The 23,275-nt window shown below is 35.8% G+C and overlaps 1 protein-coding gene across 2 annotated transcripts in view; it reads right to left on the reverse strand.

Moving 5' to 3' along the window:
- Window positions 1-21,862: 21,862 nt before the first annotated feature.
- Window positions 21,863-23,275, reverse strand: part of NTRK3 (neurotrophic receptor tyrosine kinase 3) — a 774,406-nt gene continuing 772,993 nt past the window's right edge. For both annotated transcript variants that reach the window (XM_044279460.1, XM_044279461.1), the window contains one exon: window positions 21,863-22,048. In XM_044279460.1, the coding sequence (XP_044135395.1) occupies window positions 21,863-22,048 (186 nt within the window). The remainder of the gene's footprint in view (window positions 22,049-23,275) is intronic.

The following is a 23,275-nucleotide window of genomic DNA, read 5'->3' on the forward strand; positions in this document are numbered from 1 at the left end:
AGGTGAAAGATCTGGACTGCAGACTGGACATTTCAGTACCCGGATCCTTCTCCTACGCAGCCATGATGTTGTAATTGATGCAGAATGTGGTCTGGCATTATCTTGTTGAAAAATGCAGGGTCTTCCCTGAAAGAGATGACGTCTGGATGGAAGCATATGTTGTTCTAGAACCTGAATATATTTTTCTGCATTGATGGTGCCTTTCCAGATATGCAAGCTGCCCATGCCACACGCACTCATGCAACCCCATACCATCAGAGATGCAGGCTTCTGAACTGAGCATTGATAACAACATGGGTTGTCCTTGTCCTCTTTGGTCCGGATGACATGGCGTCCCAGATTTCCAAAAAGAACTTCGAATCGTGACTCGTCTGACCACAGAACAGTTTTTTATTTTGCCACACTCCTTTTTAAATGATCCCTGGCCCAGTGAAAACGCCTGAGCTTGTGGATCTTGCTTAGAAATGGCTTCTTCTTTGCACTGTAGAGTTTCAGCTGGCAACGGCGGATGGCACGGTGGATTGTGTTCACTGACAATGGTTTCTGGAAGTATTCCTGAGCCCATTCTGTGATTTCCTTTACAGTAGCATTCCTGTTTGTGGTGCAGTGTCGTTTAAGGGCCCAGAGATCACGGGCATCCAGTATGGTTTTACGGCCTTGACCCTTACGCGCAGAGATTGTTCCAGATTCTCTGAATCTTTGGATGATGTTATGCACTGTTGATGATGATAGATGCAAAGTCTTTGCAATTTTTCACTGGGTAACACCTTTCTGATATTGCGCCACTATCTTTCTGCGCAAAATTGTGGGAATTGGTGATCCTCTACCCATCTTGGCTTCTGAGAGACACTGCCACTATGAGAAGCTCTTTTTATACCCAATCATGTTGCCAATTGACCTAATTAGTGTTAATTGGTCTTCCAGCTCTTCATTATGCTCAAATTTACTTTTTCCTAGCCTCTTATTGCTACTTGTCCCAACTTTTTTGGGATTTGTTGACACCGTGAAAATTTGAATCAACGTATTTTTCCTTTAAAATGATACATTTACTCGGATTAAACGTATGATCTGTCATCTACGTTCTATTACAAATAAAATATTGACATTTGCCATCTCCACATCATTGCATTCAGTTTTTATTCACAATTTGTTTAGTGTCCCAACTTTTTTGGAATCTGGTTTGTATATATATATATATATATATATATATATATATATATATTGAAACGATTGAATTACTTTAAGAAATGAAGGTCAGTCAGTCCGAAAAAGTGGGAAAACTTTGAAAGTGTCCCCAAGTGCAGTCACAAAAACCATCAAGCGCTACAAAGAAACTGGCTCACATGCGGACCGCTCCAGGAAAGGAAGACCAAGAGTCACCTCTGCTGCGGAGTATAAGTTCATCCGAGTCACCAGCCTCAGAAATTGCAGGTTAACAGAAGCTCAGATTAGAGACCAGGTCAATGCCACACAGAGTTCTAGCAGCAGACACATCTCTAGAACAACTGTTAAGAGCAGACTGTGTGAATCAGGCCTTAATGGTAGAATATCTGCTAGGAAACCACTGCTAAGGACAGGCAACAAGCAGAAGAAACTTGTTTGGGCTAAAGAACACAAAGAATGGACATTAGACCAGTGGAAATCTGTGCTTTGGTCTGATGAGTCCAAATTTGAGATCTTTGGTTCCAACCACCGTGTCTTTGTGCGACGCAGAAAAGGTGAACGGATGGACTCTACATGCCTGGTTCCCACAGTGAAGCATGGAGGAGGAGGTGTGATGGTGTGGGGGTGCTTTGCTGGTAACACTGTTGGGGATTGATTCAAAATTGAAGGCATACTGAACCAGCATGGCTACCACAGCATCTTGCAGCGGCATGCTATTCAATCCGGTTTGTGTTTAGTTGGACCATCATTTATTTTTCAACAGGACAATGACCCCAAACACACCTCCAGGCTGTTTAAGGGCTATTTGACCATGCAGGAGAGTGATGGGGTGCTGCGCCAGATGACCTGGCCTCCACAGTCACCGGACCTGAACCCAATCGAGATGGTTTGGGGTGAGCTGGACTGCAGAGTGAAGGCAAAAGGGCCAACAAGTGCTATGCATCTCTGGGAACTCCTTCAAGACTGTTGGAAGACCATTTCAGGTGACTACCTCTTGAAGCTCATCAAGAGAATGCCAAGAGTGTGCAAAGCAGTAATAAAAGCAAAAGGTGGGTACTTAGAACCTAGAATATGACATATTTTCAGTTGTTTCACACTTTTTTGTTATGTATATAATTCCACATGTGTTAATTCATAGTTTTGATGCCTTCAGTGTGAATCTACAATTTGCATAGTCATGACAATAAAGAAAACTCTTTGAATGAGAAGGTGTGTCCAAACTTTTGGACTGTACTATATATATATATATATTAGTGATGAGTGGCATAGGCAATATCAATTTTCTCAAAATATCCACAAGAAATTAGCAAATTCTAGAATTTGTGATCTCCAGTCATTATTTTTGCGATTGCGCAAATCGGCACTAATGATGTTCATATTTTTTTGCGCAATACATGCAACTTCACATTTTATCAGGTCTAACTCCATATTACTGATTGGTGCACTAAGTATTGTTGTGACATCACAGCACTATGTCTGTAGCATGTATGTATGGACAGCAGAGAAACAGTAATTCCTATCACACTACCTAACACCCTGCACTGGAATCTCTCAGCTACACTATATCACTATCTAACCTACACTGACTATCTCCCACTACCTATCTGTAATATATATATATATATATATATATATATATATGAGCTAACTAACTAACTAACTAACTAACTAACTAACGTAATTGGATAAGGAATAGGATCCAGATGAAAGCACGGAGCACAGCTACTGCTCTCTCTCTCTCTCTCTCAGAACTGCAAAAAAAAACTGCAGAAAATGGCTGCTGGGGAGTTTTGTATACAGGTCCTTCTAAAAAAATTAGCATATTGTGATAAAGTTCATTATTTTCTGTAATGTACTGATAAACATTAGACTTTCATATATTTTAGATTCATTACACACCAACTGAAGTAGTTCAAGCCTTTTATTGTTTTAATATTGATGATTTTGGCATACAGCTCATGAAAACCCAAAATTCCTATCTAAAAAAATTAGCATATCATGAAAAGGTTCTCTAAACAAGCTATTAACCTAATCATCTGAATCAACTAATTAACTCTAAACACCTGCAAAAGATTCCTGAGGCTTTTAAAAACTCCCAGCCTGGTTCATTACTCAAAACCGCAATCATGGGTAAGACTGCCGACCTGACTACTGTCCAGAAAGCCATCATTGACACCCTCAAGCAAGAGGGTAAGACACAGAAAGAAATTTCTGAACGAATAGTCTGTTCCCAGAGTGCTGTATCAAGGCACCTCAGTGGGAAGTCTGTGGGAAGGAAAAAGTGTGGCAGAAAATGCTGCAAAACGAGAAAAGGTGACCGGACCCTGAGGAAGATTGTGGAGAAGGACCGATTCCAGACCTTGGGGGACCTGCGGAAGCAGTGGACTGATTCTGGAGTAGAAACATCCAGAGCCACCGTGTACAGGCGTGTGCAGGAAATGGGCTACAGGTGCCGCATTCCCCAGAAACAGCGACAGAAGCGCCTGACCTGGGCTACAGAGAAGCAGCACTGGACTGTTGCTCAGTGGTCCAAAGTACTTTTTTCGGATGAAAGCAAATTTTGCATGTCATTCGGAAAATCAAGGTGCCAGAGTCTGGAGGAAGACTGGGGAGAGGGAAATGCCAAAATGCCTGAAGTCCAGTGTCAAGTACCCACAGTCAGTGATGGTGTGGGGTGCCATGTCAGCTGCTGGTGTTGGTCCACTGTGTTTTATCAAGGGCAGGGTCAATGCAGCTAGCTATCAGGAGATTTTGGAGCACTTCATGCTTCCATCTGCTGAAAAGCTTTATGGAAATGAAGATTTCATTTTTTAGCACGACCTGGCACCTGCTCACAGTGCCAAAACCACTGGTAAATGGTTTACTGACCATGGTATTACTGTGCTCAATTGGCCTGCCAACTCTCCTGACCTGAACCCCATAGAGAATCTGTGGGATATTGGGAAGAGAAAGTTGAGAGACGCAAGACCCAACACTCTGGATGAGCTTAAGGCCGCTATCAAAGCATCCTGGGCCTCCATAACACCTCAGCAGTGCCACAGGCTGATTGCCTCCATGCCACGCCGCATTGAAGCAGTCATTTCTGCAAAAGGATTCCCGACCAAGTATTGAGTGCATAACTGAACATCATTATTTGAAGGTTGACTTTTTTTGTATTAAAAACACTTTTATTTTATTGGTCGGATGAAATATGCTAATTTTTTTAGATAGGAAATTTGGGTTTTCATGAGCTGTATGCCAAAATCATCAATATTAAAACAATAAAAGGCTTGAACTACTTCAGTTGGTGTGTAATGAATCTAAAATATATGAAAGTCTAATGTTTATCAGTACATTACAGAAAATAATGAACTTTATCACAATATGCAAATTTTTTGAGAAGGACCTGTATAGTAAAGGGGTAGGCAATTTTCCTATTGGTTGCTAGAGATGTTGCTAAGCTCAGACAAAGATTTTGCAGTCTTCTCATTGGCCCACAAGCAAGAAGGGAGGTTACTGATGAAAAAAAATCTAGAATTTTCGCGATAACAGATATATAGCACTATCTTCCACATCTTCACAAATTCTCAAAGTGCCGATATTCACGATAAAAATGAGCAATTAGAATATTTGATATCAACACTAATATATAATGAAAAATAAGGCAGAACTCCAATATACGGTGAAGAAGGCTGGTATTTATTCCCCATTCTAGCACCCTCCTTCACCGTATATTGGAGTACTGCCTCATTTTTCATTTATTGGATATCTCAGCGGACCCTAGCCCAAGGCCTCAGAGGGATTGCACCCACAACTCTATTTGACCTTGATGCTGTTTTTTTTTTTTATATATTAATAAAAATACAACACATAGAACTGATCTTTTATACTTTATTTTGAGAAGAGACCTACATAAACTATGTCAGGATACATGTTTAACTACGCGTTCATCAATCAGTAGATGGGGCAAGAGTAACATAACACTGAAGATTATGACAGCATGGATAAGAAGACAACAGAGACATATACAGTAAATGAATATTTACAGCAGTTATGTAAGATGTCTATGTTTTTTATATATATTTATATATAGGTAAAAAAGTTTCATTTAACAAAATTCAAGGAAAGTGTACACCATTTGTATGCAGCACTAAGCTAATGTTGTTAAGGTGGAAATAGAGAACCTTTGGACTCATTTTAGAACATACAGGAGAATCATTTTGCTGAGGGAATGCAAGAAATACATTGTACACAATGATGGCTTTGGTGTTCTTAATAAAACAATTTTTCTTCATGTTATCTAATGCTTGATAAACATTTAGTTTTTAGACCTTTTCTTGAATTAACAGCATGCCAGGCATGACAATTTACAAATGTAAGGTATGTATTCCTTCGATACATACCATATCCAGGTACCATAAAAACATGTGCAAAGCAAAGAACAGGAAATTCATTACAAAAACAGAAATTAACAAACACCAGGTCTGTGTACTAAGGCAATTAAGCAAAACTGGCACATTTAACTATCCTCATACCATAATCCCTGCATCAACAGAAGGATTTTTGTAAATGCACTACCCCATGAATAGGCCAAGGTCAGTTTCATCATAGTGCACATTCATTTTCTTTAATCAACCATAACATATGAGATTAAAACACAATTACAAATGATAAAACATAATCATGTGTCAACTGTTACTTTTAAAACCAGCTCCAAATAGTTGCAAATACATTTAGGAAATAATGAAAAATGTCAGGAACCAGTCAGACCAAGATAAACTTAAAAATGGTTGTTCAGATCAACAATGCTAGGCCAATGTCACAAATATTGTACTTAATTTATAGGGTACTTGGCCCCTAACATTTTCCTTGACTCTGCGCTCATGTTTCTATAATGAAAACCACTATGGACAAGACATACTTTGAAATGATTAAAGAATAATAAGCAGTACTACACTTAGAAGCTCTATAAGACCAATCCATCTCCGTTTTAACGGTAGCTGAAGAGCAGAAAATATGCACTTAATACTAGTATGTTTACTACTTAAAAGAGAGGCTTTATCACCACTTACTGGCACATGCATTTCATTTGCCTGGAAATCTGTGTTCAAGCATGTGCATTAAAGCATGGTATGTTTTAATACTTTTTGACGCCATATTAAACTCCAGTTTTATTGAGTCAATGCTCCTAAAATAAAGAATACTATGTATCTGTTAAGTGATTATATAATTATAATATATATATATATGTATATATATATATATATATATATATCAAGACTTGACTTGATAAAGGTCCTGTGAGAGGACCGAAACGTTGTCTTTGCCGATATGTGTGAATAAAATACACACTTTTTTTACTTGAAGGAGTGCTGCGGATTTTCTTTGTCTGCTGATTCCGTCGATATATCGAAGGACCGCCGCGGGCACCCATACAACTGTATCTGCATTTGGAGGAGTGCTGCCTGACCTTTTTCCATGTATATATATATATATATATATATATATATATAATATAATTATAATATATATATTATAATTCTATATATATGTTAAGATATAGAATAATAGACAATTAAAGGGAACCTGTCACCGGGATTTTGTGTATAGAGCTGAGGACATGGGTTGCTAGATGGCCGCTAGCACATCCGCAATACCCAGTCCCTATAGTTCTGTGTGCTTTTATTGTGTAAAAAAAACTATTTGATACATATGCAAATTAACCTGAGATGAGTCCTGTATGCGAGATGAGTCAGGGACAGGACTCATCTCAGGTTAATTTGCATATGTATCAAATAGTTTTTTTTACACAATAAAAGCACACAGAGCTATGGGGACTGGGTATTGTGGATGTGCTAGCGGCCATCTAGCAACCCATGGCCTCAGCTCTATACACAAAATCCTGGTGACAGGTTCCCTTTAAATTGTGAAACTGTAAGAAATAATCAGCTTAATGTTATATGTGTCACAGCTCATTAATTAACTGCAATAGACAGTAAAAGGGGTTTAATATATATATATATATATATATATATATATATATATTTTAGCCAACAAGTACAGATGTGTCCTTCCTTATCTTTGCTTATCAAACAACATAATCCAAGATTGCATGAGATATTCGAATAAAAAAACAACAAGATTTCGTAATACTTTGTCATGAGATATTGATGCTATATGTTTCTATGTGTTGGCAACCAATGGTTGTTATGTGCATTTCAGCCTGTCATGAGTTTTGCTAATATCTTTATATTGGACTGAGTTAGTTTTATGAGAAATTGATGTTCTTAACCAAGTTTGCTCAAAGATAAAAGTGGACACATGTGTAGGCTCTACAAAGTTACTCCCTTTGCAAGTAAATTTGAATCTATATAAGGAATATATGAATTTTCTGAACAGATATGACAGTTTCTGTACCGTGGAGACTTGCTCAATTATTAAATGTGGAAACCAGGGTAGTATAGAACTGTCTAATATTTGCAGCTAAAACAGGACTCATTTAAATCAGGTTCTGTTGACGCACAGCATAAAATGGTTACAACGTTTGCATGAAGCTTAATGTAATATCTGTACAGGTACACTTCAAATCATAGGCAATTTTGATTCATGTTGTAACTTAACTGTGAACTGTTGTGGGTTAATGGAGTACAATTTACAACACAGTGATACAACACTAATTCACACAGACAGAGGGTGCAATAGAGATAAAGCTTGTGCTTGAGGACTATTAATGGTGGGAGTTTATAGAGCGAGTAAAGATGTGATCTACCAGTGGCTAAAACCTTTAGAACATGGCACAGATATGCCACTCAAAATCCACAGAATAATGTTACAATGACAATGTTTCACTATTTAAAATGTAGGCTATTTCTTTATACATTTGTCTTTAAATACTGTAAGTATGCTAAAAAAAAAATTGAAAAAACATAAAATTTCATTCAGAGAGAACTTGTGCTGCTTAGATAATATATATATGAATAAGCCAAATTAAGAAATTAAATATTTAAGTCAGAATTTATATAGAACATTTTTACATTCAAACAATTTGTTAGGTACAAAAAAAAAGTTAGTTTTGATCATAATTGGCTGAATATAAAGGTCACTAATAATGGTGGGTGCTGTTTTCAGTTTTGTAGGCAATCAACCTAAAATAAATTATTTAACAATATACTGTACATAACTATTTTATTACACAATCTCAAAATAATTCTCTAAATAACATCAAACAATAAACAATTTTTAATGTATGAAATACATTTTTTCTCCATTGTAAACACAATATAACTGGAAAATTGTTATTGGCCTATACATTTTAACACTATACATACCACATATTGTCAGTTAGGGTCCATTCACACGTTCGCAAAACGGGTCTGCATCTGTTCTGCAATTTTGCGGAACAGGTGAGGACCCATTCATTTTCAATGGGGCCAGAATGTGCTGTCCACATCCACATTTGCGGATCTGCACTTCCGTTCTGCAAAAAAAAATAGAACATCTCCTATTCTTGTCCGCAATTGTGGGCAACAAAAGGCATTTTCTATGAGAGTACCGGCGATGTGCTGTCTACAAAATGCGGACATGTGAATGGACCCTAAAGGTCCTTTAATATGGACTGTTATTATAAGCAATTATTGGGAACAAAACAAATGTTTCAAATAACTGCCTGATCATCTGAGGAGGAAAAAGCTATACTTACAAGTCACAATCATCCGAGAAAATCATTGATTCTGAGCAGAAAATCCCTGTTTATACAGAACATCTGCTATCCATAAATTATGATTTTTGATAGCAGCAGAAATACACAATCGCCTCATGATCATTGGGTGATCACTGGAACCTTTACACAGGCCATTTATGAGGAACGAGCATGTCTAGAAATAATTGGCTCATGTAGATGGCCCTTTTGCTCTTAACTAATAGCACATATTTTTGCTCTGTATTTAATTGTATATGTTTAATCCTTTTAACAACAGAAAATGGATGATAGTGAGGAAAAAAGTATGTATAAAGTCATATAAATACTGAAATATCAGTGAAGTAAAAAACTGTTATCGTTGTATCTCTATCTGGTTAAAACTGAAACAGATTAGATGGCCTAATCTGGTGATAAAGGAAAATAGTGCTGTTTGCATAGTTATTTAATGTCACACAAAAGAAAAAGTTTTAAAGTAAGAAAAGTTAAGAGCAGTAATTTGGTATTCCCTTTGTTTATGCTTAGATTCCAATTTTATTAGTTCTTAATGAATGTTTAGAACATAACTGTGCATTTGAATATGTTTTCAATATATTACCATAAAGGTGAGTATGTCTTCACCCAAGTCATGATATATATTAGTAGTAATTTCTTTAGAGCAACTGTTAGAGCAACTGGACTTATAATTATTTTCTCTGCAAGACATTTTGCTAATCATCCCATTGGCCTTCTAATTAAGAGAGCCAGTCAGATGACTAGCAAAATGTATTTAAGAGAGAATACAAGTCTAGCTTCCTCTGACTTACATTTTACTACTGATATAAATGTAAGTAATTTGTAAAACACAATTAATTACTTATATCTAAAGAAATTCACTAAAAATTAGATTCAGGTTCAAAGTGACTTAAATGGTTCATCAACTCGATTCAGGTTCAAATCAACTCTACCAGTATCGAAAGTACTCCGATTGGCTGGAAAATTTGTGAATCACACTCTGAGGTCTCCTAGAACTCATTTTCTCTCTTATTTCTCACTTTAAAAAAAGCAACAACATTATAAATGTATTGTCTCTCTCACCTAAATTCTTCCAAATTGAATCACCAAAAATTCACATTTGAATCCAATTAGTTTAGATTAGAATCAATTCACTCATCTGTATTTATATTGAAGCCCTACAGAATTTAAAGCAAAAGCTTGTTGTCTGAGACTAGAAACAGTCAGCATCATGTTGATAGACATAAAAACTTAGCTCAGATTCCATAATGCAATGCCTTGAAAAGCACAGTGTTTCCTTCATCAGGCAGTTATGTAAAGACTATGCAAGAATACAGAAGTCCACAGTGGCATCTCTATGCAGGCACTGAACAAGCAGCTAATGCCGGATAACCAACAGACTTGTGAATGCAGAGAATATGGTCAAAGATAGGGATGAGCTAAACCGAACTCCAAAGTTCGGATTCATACCGAACTTTTTGAGTTTGGGTACCCGAACCCGGACTTTTTCACTGAAGTTCGGGATCAAGTTCGGTGTTTGGTGTTCTTTGAATTACTTTAATATTTTCAATTATAACATGGTTATATTGTAAAATAATGACATTCGTAAGATGGAATGCAAAAGGGAAACCTTTAGAGGCATTCTGTTTTGCATTTTGTCGTAATAGAAGTTTATGGCACCATAATGGATCCGTTATACTTCCATAGAATTTCATTATGACAAAATTAAAAATGGATTGCCTCTAAAGGTTTCCCTTTTGCTTCTAGTCTTAAGAATGCCATAATTTTCCGATATAACCATGTTATAGCGGAAAATAAAGTGTTCGAGTCCCAGTTGACTTCAATGCTGTTCGGGTTCAGGGTCAAGTTTAGGTCACGAACCCGAACTTTGACCTGAACTTTGGCCGAACCCAGTGAACTTGAACTTCCATGGATTCACTCATCCCTAGTCATAGATGCTATAACTTCAGGTAGATTTTAATAATCCTGTTCAAAGTTTAGCCTGTACTGTTAACTATTCTCTATAGATCAAAAATCATGTAAACCAGAACGCTGTAAGTGAAAAAGAATATAACAACAATAAGCAGATGTATTTAGTAATATGATTTATGATGGGAAGGAATGTCACATCTGAAATTCCAGCTGGATGTTCTTACAACTATTTTGTTTCATTGAAGTAAAATCATTGTGTTGCTATAACATCTGTCAGTTTTCTGGCAATAGCAGTAAATTCATAAAAAAATAATGATTGTAACTTAAATCAATACAAGGTTCATTAGCAATGTATATAATATATTATAATACTGTTGCCATCAAGCTTCATATATGTGACTTAGATTAATACACAGGTCGCTAGAAATATGACAGTATTTTTTCTGAATACCAACTGTATGGGCAGTTATGAACCTCTCACTCTATAATTAATTTATATTTTATATATTTTTTTCTTGCATTTCATTGTTTTCACTGTCATTCTTGTGCAATACAAATAGTATAGTTGTAGAGTACCTATGATAATGTTCCAAAAGATTGCAGGACTTAACTATGATGTAGGGTACAATCTGATATCATTTATTTTGTAAATCATGGCAGATTTCTTCCAGAAATAGCACTTTACACTATACCAACCATAGGTTGTTTGGTATTTTAGCTTGACTCCATCTGTTTTAACTGAGCCACACTACAATGCTAGACACAACTCGTAAACATGTGTGACAGAGTCTATGCATACAAAACTAGCATAAATCACAACAAAACATAAAAAAACACACATAGATTCAAGCAATTAATGATTTGCTAACAAGGAGCCATTAAAACCAGTCCTTAATACAATGCCATCCAATTAACATGTATTCCATAACAACTATCAGCTAAACCAGGTCATTTATGAAACATAGCCGTGAACTATATGGCACCCTGATCATTTTAAATATACATTGTTTTAATGTTAGCAATTAGCACAAAGGCAGGACAAGATGTTCTTTGCGCAGGTGAAAACAACCAGACAGAAATCTTTCAGTGGTGTTTCTCTACCATCCAGCACTTATAAAATCACATCCTTTGGAAATAACAATGTTATTTATATGTTGAGAAGCCTAATTAATATTGCTCAATTTTATATGGCCTTTGATGAAGCTGTAATTTCCTCTTCACTGTACCTTCAGTGTAGATGTGTGATCATAATTGTTGCATTTGTAAAGTGTGTGCGGTTCTGCTTTTCTAGGCCATGTACCTCTTTGTGGATCGCAGTATGTCAAGAAACAATAGAAGCCAGCATTTATATTTTGTATTTGATGCACAGAGAACTGCAAACATTAATGAATCAGGTACTTGCTTAAAAGAAACAAAAAATAAATAAATAGATAGATATCAGATAGATAGATATCTGATAGGATGGATAGATAGATAGATAGATAGATAGATAGATATCTGATAGGATGGATAGATAGATAGATAGATAGATATCTGATAGGATGGATAGATAGATAGATAGATAGATAGATAGATAGATAGATATCTGATAGATAGATATCTGATAGGATGAATAGATAGATAGCTAGATAGATATCTGATAGGATGGATAGATAGATAGATAGATAGATAGATAGATAGATAGATAGTTAGATAGATAGATAGATAGATAGATAGATAGATAGATAGATAGATAGATCAAATTACTCTCCAGAGATTGTTAACTCTTAGGGCTCATGATCACAAACATGTGAGCAAGTCGCATGCAGATCACAACCCCATTCACTTAAATGGGGTCCTGGATCTGTCCGTTCTGCAAAACGATAGGACAAGTTCTATCTTTTTGTGTAAAGGAAGCACGGAATGGAACACCATGGTTAAATTCAACACCATATATCTGGATTTGCGGACCCATTCAAGTGAATGGGTCTGCATCCATGATGCGGAACGCAAACGGCCGGTGTCCCATATATTCCAGACCCACTGTATGCGGGCCGCAATAAGGCCAAGGGCAGCACAAGAACGTGTGCATGAGCCCTAAGGCCTCAACCACATGGCAGGGACATAATCCTTGTAGCCTTGACAGCTAAAGCCAGTGATTAGCTGAGCAGTAATGTAAATGATGGATATGACATCATCACATTTGGTCCAATAGGGATCAGAAACCCCGAGAACCAGACCCACAGTGCTATAATGGAAGGATGTGAGAATTTTAAAAGCTGTTAAAAACTGGACTATTCAGGGAGAAAAAAAAATGTTCACTAAGTTATTCAGTTACTTCCATGACAGTGAGCATTTTTTATAACTTTATGTTACTCTAAATTTGTTATATGCCTAATTTTTTATTGTTTGCAACCAAATTTCTTAATTAAGAAATTACATTTTGAGTGTGCTTTCATGTTAGCTCATATCCTTTCTTTTCACTGATGTTTCTATCATTGTATCCAGTTGATGTTAAAATAAGGTGATATAGGGGTAATAGATGATATAGGATGATATAAGGATATTGTAAAAACCTATTAATATACCCCATAAAGAGATATCAGTCTGACACCAATGATATAGTAATATACTAGATGGTCTGCTGTCCATAGTTCTGAAACCTGAAACTCTAATTGGTGTCTTTTCTTCTACTAGGGGAACAAATTGCTGTGAAATTTCAGATTTCAGCAAATGTGTATTAAACAAAGATGTGCTGCTTGTAAATCTTGCATTTTATTGTGATGTATAATAAAATACTGAATATATACATAGAAATAGGTAATATGATTTACTAAACAACAAATATGAGAGTTATGAAGGGCTGAACATAAAATACTCGAACAAACTAACTTAATAATATCAACAGCAACAACCAGAAAGAAAGAATACCCGTTCAATGTAATTCCATTCTCGCATATAAATACTTTAAGCGGGAAAAAAGATGACTTCACTTCTCAGAAAAGTCTACCTAATTATTGTGACTTGGTTGGTATTGTTATGGAACCATAACAATACCCCATTAAAGGAAGGAAACAAAAATCCATGCAGTGATTACAGGAGTTCTTATTTTTTCACTACACATTGGAGTGCTGCTCATTTTTCTGGACTATAATTGGGGTAAGAAACCTATTCCTTCAGGAACGTGCACCCAGATTTGCTCATTGGCCTGTGCCGCCATTTTTCATTGTTTAATATATATATATATATATATATATATATATACATTAGTAATTACACATTTATTATTTGTCATACATTTTTTAAATTACAAATAAAATATATAATATTTAAATCTAATTTAATCTCTAATTCTGAAAAAGTTTGTGATGGGATTCGAACTCATAGCTTTTGCATCATAGCCCAGAACTTTAAGCACTACAATATATGCCTGCATAGCCAGTCACTTTAAAAAAAAAAAAAAAAAAAAAAAAAAAAAAAATGAGACTTCTACTGTATAGGTCTCAGTAGAAGTACAGTATAGTAGAAGTCAATTTTTTTTTATTTTTTTATTTAAGTAACTGGCTATGTAGCTATTATAGCTGAGTGGTTGACTTCTATTGTGCTCTGTAGAATGACTGAAAATTGATAATAGTCACAAGATACAGTAACTTCTGTTGAGGGTAACCTTTCAGTATACTCATGCTGCCCTAAATGCGGAAGAAATGCCAACAGACTCTTACCCAAACTGTTCTCTTACCCTAATGAACTGTGTTACGGGAGGAGTGATTGCTGGGGGCTTCCCTCTGTATTCCTCACCCCTAGCTCAGCTTGATTGACAGGTCTATCCCTATTGCAAATTAAGTCAAGCTCTACAAGGACAATCTTGAAGAGAGAACAGCAGATACTTCTCTCCAAGCTGAGTTCCTTTTAAAAAATCTATTTTGCATACAACAGAACATAAAATAGTTATTGTAATGAGGGAACCTGCTAGTATTTCATACTCCCTATGATTAGGGCAACATTAATCTGCTGATAGGTTCCTTTTACTTGATCCACATTTCTCATATTTGTAAAGTGATATCCAAACAGCAAATAATCTAAAAGACTAGTTGACAAGTGTTTTAATGGATAAACATAATGAAATGCATATTTATTAAAAAAAAAAAAAAAAAAAAACTTGCCAAGATTTATACAGACTGGTTTATGACATTAATAATACAAGAGATGAAAATTTTTATTTGCGGAATATAACATCAATACAATACTGATTGCTTCTGAAATGAGGCCTCTAGCTTTTTATATTTGATAGTTAATTGTCTGGAACAAATAAACTCTATACCAGTGAAATCTCCAATGTACCTTTGTTTTATATTTCCAGACTGCTCTTACCTTATGTCATCCTTTATTTATGCATTCCATTAAAGCAATGTCATTCTAGAATAACTAAACAAATAGTAAAATGAACAGGACATTGCTTTCCGGATCTGCAATCTGGCAATGGCTGAGAATGACCGCTTTGCCGGTGGATGAGCTTCAGCATTATCACACTACGATGTTTTACTAACAGCTGTTTGCTTTAATTGACTGACTGCAAAAGAGCACTAATGTGAAATCTGCCATTAATGCCTGGTCTAGTGCTACCCAACACCTTACAGAAAGGAATCATCAGTATCACTAGTCTTTTGGCTATGGAAATAGAGAATGCATCTTAATAGTGTGCATTCTGCACTTAAATGGAACATTTATACCAATATATGTTATTTAATAATACAATATGTATAGTGCAATAGCCAGTTATCTATGGAAGTAAGTTTTATTGGGAATTATAATTTTTCAGTGTTTGCATATGTTCATCTATTTACGGAATAGTTTTAATATCCTCCACAAATGTTGAAAATGAAGGGGTCACAGTGTTACTCACTGTGCTTCCTCTTAGTCTTTCTCTCCTCCCAGTTTTTATATTCTCCCTGGGTTTCCCTCCTCCAAACCTTTCCAATCTCATTCCAGTTATTTCCACCTCTCAGTCTTTCCTTCCTCCCAAACCTATTATCCTCCCAGTCTTTCCTTCCTCCCAGTTCTTCCCTCCCCTAGTATTTCCCACCTCCCAGTCTTTCCATCCTTCCAGTTTTCTCTTCTTTCAGTCTTTCCCTCCTCACAGTTTTTCTCTCTTCCCAGTCCTTCAGTGCAGTGTGGTTTTTCCCTGCATGCAGTTTTTATATAACTAACATCATTATTGTATCATTTACTTGAATAAAGCTATTAGATCTAACGCTATACACAGTAAAATTAAAATAAAGAAATGGGGGGCTTCTTAAGGTGTCAGCTGGGATGGAGGAGGTGGAGCCTTCACCAATCATAGAATGTTACAATGACTTTGTTGGCCTATCTTTGTTATATTATTTTCTATCAAGGGAATACCCTTTCAAAATAAGCTCCCTCCATTGATGCAAATAGCTTTAAAACTTATTTTCAATACCCCTACTTTATATATATTTAACATATTCGTATAGATTATGAGTAGTATTGAGTAAACTCCACGAACCCCTGCACAAAATCCCATGCGCAGTGACATATGACGTCACAACGCCAGGCGACTTGATGATGTCATCACTGGCCAAGCGAGATTTTGTGCTGCATCTACAATCCTTCACTCTTTGCAATAAAATGGGTGAGGTAAGTATGATTTAATATATATTTTTATTTTATTTTACACTGTAATATTGATGTCAGATGCTGCGATCAGCTATGAATGTGGCATCTGAGGGGTACAATTATGGGGAGAAACACAATCGCTGCTCCCTGTCATTGCACCCAGTACTTACAAAGAAATGTGCTTCGTGACAAAGTAATTAGTCAAAAAGTTATTTTTTTTGTAAAATTCGGCAAAGCAGCTGAATCAAGTTTTCCAACACTACGCTTATCACTAACCATGAGTTTCTTAATACTTAATATATTAACATTAAAGAACACTTGTTGCTGCTCCTGACATGTCTATTTTACTAAACAATTCTATTTTCCATGCAATACCAATTCTGGAGGATCTTTCATATACCTATATGTTCTTCTATTCTTCAGTTATTGCTATTAGAAGTTTATCAATGAATATGTAACTTGGTGTTACCAGTGTTTGGAAGGTCCATTCAATGCTGCCATTGTGTGCAGGGACACTGCCCCTTACTGGTAACACCCAGGTGCAGATTTATTCACTTCTAGCAGGAGAGGATCAGAACTGCTTAGTTGTATGAAAATATGCTTCAGAATTCTTAATGTATAAGGAATACAAACATATACTAAAACAAAAATGTCAGGAGAGGTGACATGTCCATTTTAAGATAAAGTATTTGGATGAAGAAATAGCGGTGTTTCCAGTAGAAAACTGCTTTAATCATGGGTAATGACAATTTAAATTGTCACGCATATATCTTTCTTAGATAATAGTAAAAAACACAATTGTAGAAGTTCTCTCCTGCTAACAAGAAAATAATTTACAGCTTAAATGTGTTGAACCAGTGTTCTGACCCATAGAGCAGAGTCATTTTAATACCACAGACAAACTGATCATTATTAAGACTGTGAAGTCATGTTTATGGCAAACCAAAGTGATTTCTATAGTACAAGGTTGCAATGTTCCTCAAAGCTTTCTCGGAATAGATGAATGGCAGCAATTTGACTATTATGCACCTGACTAACTGATCCATGAACATACACTGGTCCCTCAATAGAGTTCACAGTAAAATGCTGCTTGGTCCACAGTCTGCATTTACAACACCTATTAACAAATAATCACCACTCACAATACCGTACAGATGAATACTTTAAATAAATAAAAAATAATGCTTATTTGCAAAAAAATAAATAAAAAAATACTGTGTTTGCATGGCTTCATTCCATCAAGTTTTGTAATCACGACTGAGTAGTTTACTGCTTGCTAGATTTCTTGTTGCCTTTATGTGTACGTCAAGAGAAGCAGTAGACCAAATCTACCATCAGATTGGCATGCTGCCCAGATCTGTAGCTGTGTTTGTTTGAGAATGGTCACACGTACATGAGGTCGAGGTCACAAAGAGCGCACTGCATATCTCTCTACAAAAACAATCTTCTTCCTCCCGCATGCAGAAACTTGAGAGGAAATAAAGATAAACAGAACAGGATATAGATATGGTGGGTTTCAACTGGGATTTACTGTGCCAAGAGATGTACATTGCCATATGCATTACAATCAGCCTCTCTGTAAAACTCCCTGCTTAGAGGTTAACTTGGATGCCAGTATCATCTGTGCAGAAATTGCTTGAAAAGAGCTTCTGAAGTCTTAATACAAGAGTCAATTCCACCCAGTCAGCAGGAAATGAACACATTATTTTTTTCTGATTTGTGTTTGGAATGAATTTGTGCCAATTTTCCCCCCCCTATTTCAAATCCTAAACTGTTTGCAGTCTTAGGATTCATCTTATTTCAATACCTTAACAGTCACGTTAAGGGCATTTGCCATCTCCTTAGCAGCAGAGTGATGCTTAGAGAGATGTTGCAGCTTACGGTGACTTAGACAATTCACATTGCATTTGCCACTTATAGTTTCGGGCAGATGAGATAGTTAAGACTTGGGTTGTGTCTGTGCTCTTCAAGATAATTGATTCCTACATTTGCTCATCAGAGTCAAAATTTAAATTTTCATTGCTAAAATCTACGTGCCTAAGGGTGAAGTAGCAAATCAAGAATGGATTCAAGCGTCAATACAAGTACCTGCACCAGGATTGTAAAAAAAAGGATATGCCTACCAGTTATGGAATATATCACTTATAAATCACCATTTTAATATATCCATTTAGTATATAAAACCTTAGAGTAATGTAACGGTAATTGAAAATGAATGATGTTCTATATTAATCATTTTTAAGTTGTTAACAATGAGTAATAATAGGGCAGTCCTCATACATGACATCTCATCATTGTATGGTACAGTGCTTTTATATAAATGAAAAGCACTGTGACCTCAAGAAAGAAGAAATGCTGTGCCAAGCTTAGTATGAAATGAATAGATAACAAAGGACTATGTTAGATCAGACCAGTGCTTCTTGATTGATGCAGTAGTAAATAATAAAGATGATGGAGTCTAAGTTGTGCTAAGCTTCCCAAAATGTTCACTGCTCCCTGCTAGAAGTACCCTGATATCCAGGCCTCCATTAAGCTAAAAGTTGAGCAACTACTGTAAAATATAAATCCAACCAGGAGCATAGCTAAAAGAGATGCAGGGGTAGTGGCCACCACCAGGTCCTGGTCCCTAAGGAGGCACAAGTGCCTCTATGCCAGAAAAGAATTGTCACATACTGTAGTAGGTGGGGGCCCTGTTACAGATATTGCATTGGTCAGAAAATCTTCAAATTACATCACTGACTCTAAAGCTGAAAGGCATTGCACTTAGAACACACATGACATTCTGAGCCTGTAACCAAGTTTTTATAAAATTAGTTACATTGTAGGTGGAGATAGGACAACTCAGTTAAGACGACCATAGGTAAAAATACATGTAACATTCTGCAGGTTAAGCAATGAATGTGTCTCTTACACTAGGCACAGTTAAGCGAAAATGTTAAGCAAATAGGAATATGCTGCTGACATCCTCCCTAAGACAAGCAAGTCCATGTTGTCATTTGATACTGATCAAACTGTCTGTGTTTTCTTCTCTCTTTTTTTTTTTTTTTTCTTATATATATATATAGTGTATGTATAAGTGAGAGGAGCTGGATATTTACATAAGCGGCACAGTGATTTTCGTATGTCATTCAACTCTGACTTTAAAACAGAGACTTAAAATGCCATAAAAGGTCAAAGAAAACACTCTCAAATAAAAAAAGAAAACATCATACTGTACAAGTAGCAACAGCTGCAGATAGAACAACACGTATGGATGAAAAGAATATTCTAGCAATATATTCAAGGTAACGAACATGTACTTGGTAGTTGAAGGCCTATGTTACTGTGCCAGCTTCTGAATCTGAATCCATGCTGAATTTGTTCGCTTAGCTTGTTCTTTTGTGGAATGATAGTGTAAATATGCATTAACTAAAGGATTACAGAGTGGCAGTTTGCCCCTCTTGTGGACCATTCACTCTGTATTAGCCTTCTTCCATAGCACTGCGAGTTATGATGGTCCCATTGTCTTTTGTAATAACTGCTCAATTTTATGGAGAAAGTATAACAAAGGGTTCCAAGGATTCATGAACTTATCATGGCATATACACAATACACATGCTGAAGGTGTCTGTTCCAGTCCCTTGTCACTAAAGCTTTTTATATTTCAGGAGTTATTCCTTTTTTACATCCAGCATGTCAGCACAAGGTCTCATCTGAACAGTGTCAGTTAGAAAGTTCTTAATATTTTTTTTCCCCGCCTTTCAGTATCAGACACTTTTGGTGCAAGGACAATATAGATGGTACATTTTTGGTACTCTGGCCACAGTTGGCTGATTTGTAATTTTCAAGATTCTTTAGGCGTCTACAGAGTACATTGCTTGTAGTTTCTTCAATTATCTGTGTGCCCATATATTTAGAAATGTTAATTTCACCAATTAAGTTGCAATTCCAAATATTGTTTTTTTCACACCATGTTTCAACCATTAAAACCAGCATTGACTGGGTGTAGTTCTTCCATGTCAATGATTTAACAGGGCTGAATAGGCAGATGTGTTGCTCCTTTTTACATAATTATGGGAATGATTTCAGTTTGTAGTGGGATGGTTTGAGCAGTCTTCCTTAAGCCAGTCTGTATTCATCATAACCTCTGATCGAGTCAATGGATAAAATATATGATAACATGTGTATTACAGTATATTAAGAAAAAAAAAACATGACAAGAAAAATGAAGTTATTTGGCTATGTAAATGTTACATTAGTATATTGTTAGACATTTCTATGGGGAACCAAGACTGGAAATGGGATGGTGACATGAATATATCCCTCATTAAAATGTCCTCCTCTATGTTTACATAAATAATAATAAAGACATTTCATCTTATTTCTCTAGATCTTTTCATTTATGAAAATAAATCTGTCCACATATTATTAGGATACTTATATAATTATGAATTTAACATGACTGGGGGAATCACTGAAAACTGACCCCCATAGAACTGTAATTCGGACCTGAGACACACTACATTAAAACAAAGACAACTGCAAAAACAGCAAAAGTAGGAAGGACATTAACACAAAAACTATCCATTCCCTACTAGACATTTCCCTTTACAGAATTCTGATATTTGCGTACTTGTGTGAAACTTTTATACCATTTGTAGTACCCATTACATGTATAAGTTGGTCAAAATGACATTAAAAACTAAAATCACAAGGCTTGTTTCCCCTTACAGTGGTCAAATATCACTTTTTTCACAAAATGTAAAAAAAAAAAAAGAATTGAATTGACTCAAAGAAAGATACTGTTTTACCCGTAGGTACCAATTAGTTTTCCAGAAATCAGAAATCCTATACATTTTGGAGTTAACAAATTATAAAAATTGTTCATAAATTTAGAAGTATTGTAGAACAGTAGGTAAATGTACAGCTTCCAAAAAATGGCTGAATTGCTCTTAATTCATCATCTCTGTTGCAGTTTGTTTATTTTCTGAATATTCACACATATCATGAAATTTCCGTTCTCTGTTTTAGGGATACAACAAATTTGATTGCTGCAATCCACCGCTGTATGCAACAAAGGTAAAATGCTCCTTTGACTATGTCATCTTAAGGCTTGATGCCGCTGTGGAGTTTCAGAACAGGATTGTCTTTATGCATTTAGTTAAGTACTGAGCTGTGCACACTGGTTGAACAGGAGCAAAAGGACAACCACATCTCCAGTGGATTAATTTACATCCTAAATTTCCTATTTTTTTTAATTTTTAATTATAGTCTATAATAGCAGAGACTTCCTTCTCTGTTGTATTGGTGGAAGATATAATAAATTCATCTGCTTTTACAGGCTTTCTTCTGTGTTATAATGTGTTGCAGGCACTTAAGTTTTTTGTTGGATTTTTTTTGTTGTTTTTGTCTATTTTTTTTTCCATATGAAGACATTTTCTTGGAAAAGCAGGGTAAGGAAAGATGAGGGTAGACCAAGGTCGAACAATTTAAGAAAGGGCCTTGCTAGCCCAGAATGTCCAAGTAAATTGGAGAGGCCTTCCCTAGGGCCTGAAGAATCTTCCAGATTTCTTTGATATTTAATCGTAGCTGAGGCTCTCTTTGCCAGCACCCAAGCATAATGTCATAGATTTCTTTTGGAGCCACTCGTGGTCTTTCCAGGACACGTCCTTGTGTGATGCACTCAATAACCTGAAAAAAAGTGAGAAGGAACTTGAAAACTTTATTTACATAGACATAAAGGGATAACTAAAGTCAACATAACCATAATTAGTAACAAAGCATTCTTTTCCCTCCGTCTGGAGGACCTTAACAGCATCGTAACTATGATATGCAGCTTTCTTCTAGTGCAAGAGTTCTAGCATATATGTACCATATATATATATGTTTAAGAAAATTATATATTCTTATGGGTCCTTAAGAAGATGAGCTATTCAAATAACAGAACAAGTGAAATTTTTACCCTCAGTGACTAAAAATATTGTTAGGCAGATAAAAAATGTATTATTTTTATTATTATTGTGTTATTATTCCAACCTATTCCGCAGCACTTTACAATTAGAGGGAACATGAACAAACAAAATCAGGTATCACATAATAACAAAATCAATAAATAATTCAAAGCAATAGGTGTGAGGGCTATGTTCATAAGAGGAAATAGAGGTGACACAAAGGGTATATAGTGCCTGTTTTGTAGAATGGTCTAGGCATCTTGAACTAAATAGAGTAGTACATATAAAGCTACATTAGTCAATCATCAACCAGTTCCTCTTTAAGTACAGATATGAAGTGTATTTTTGTACATCGAGTGTGGGAATAACTTTAGATGAAGGGATGATGTTCTAAGGAATAATGTGGTAGGTACTAAAGGAGACGAGTTATATTAGAAATGTATAATAGGCAACACTAACAAGATATGTTTTTAGGGTACACCTAAAACTGTTGTTGTTATGAGATAACCTATTTGTCTTGGTTGGCAAATTCCAGAGAACTGGCACAGTTCATGAGAGAATTTGGAAATAGTTCATATTATGGAGGATGTTAATCTTATATCATTGGCTAACAAGAGCATGTGAAAGGATAGGATAGTAGATAGAGATAAGAGATGATTTGTCGCAAGGTGTAGCATTGTTCAGAGCTATGTGTGTGACAGTGAGAAGTGGGATTTTGTTGTTTTTGTCTTTTTTCCATATTAACTTTTTTTTTAAAGAAGAAGACAAGGTAAACCGAGATGGAAGATTAATTTTATACGCTATAGATAACCAATTCAATGACTGGCACAGGATGGAGACTTCAGTGTAGTGGTTGATGATGCCATTTGTCTATTCAAGTAAAAAAACAAAACTTAAATTGGTTGGTCATTTTCCAGCTACTCTTGACTAATTTTTAAGCTGACTATATGGCACTAACTAATATACC

This window comes from Bufo gargarizans, chromosome 2, assembly GCF_014858855.1.
Source record: "Bufo gargarizans isolate SCDJY-AF-19 chromosome 2, ASM1485885v1, whole genome shotgun sequence".
Classification (NCBI taxonomy): domain Eukaryota; kingdom Metazoa; phylum Chordata; class Amphibia; order Anura; family Bufonidae; genus Bufo; species Bufo gargarizans.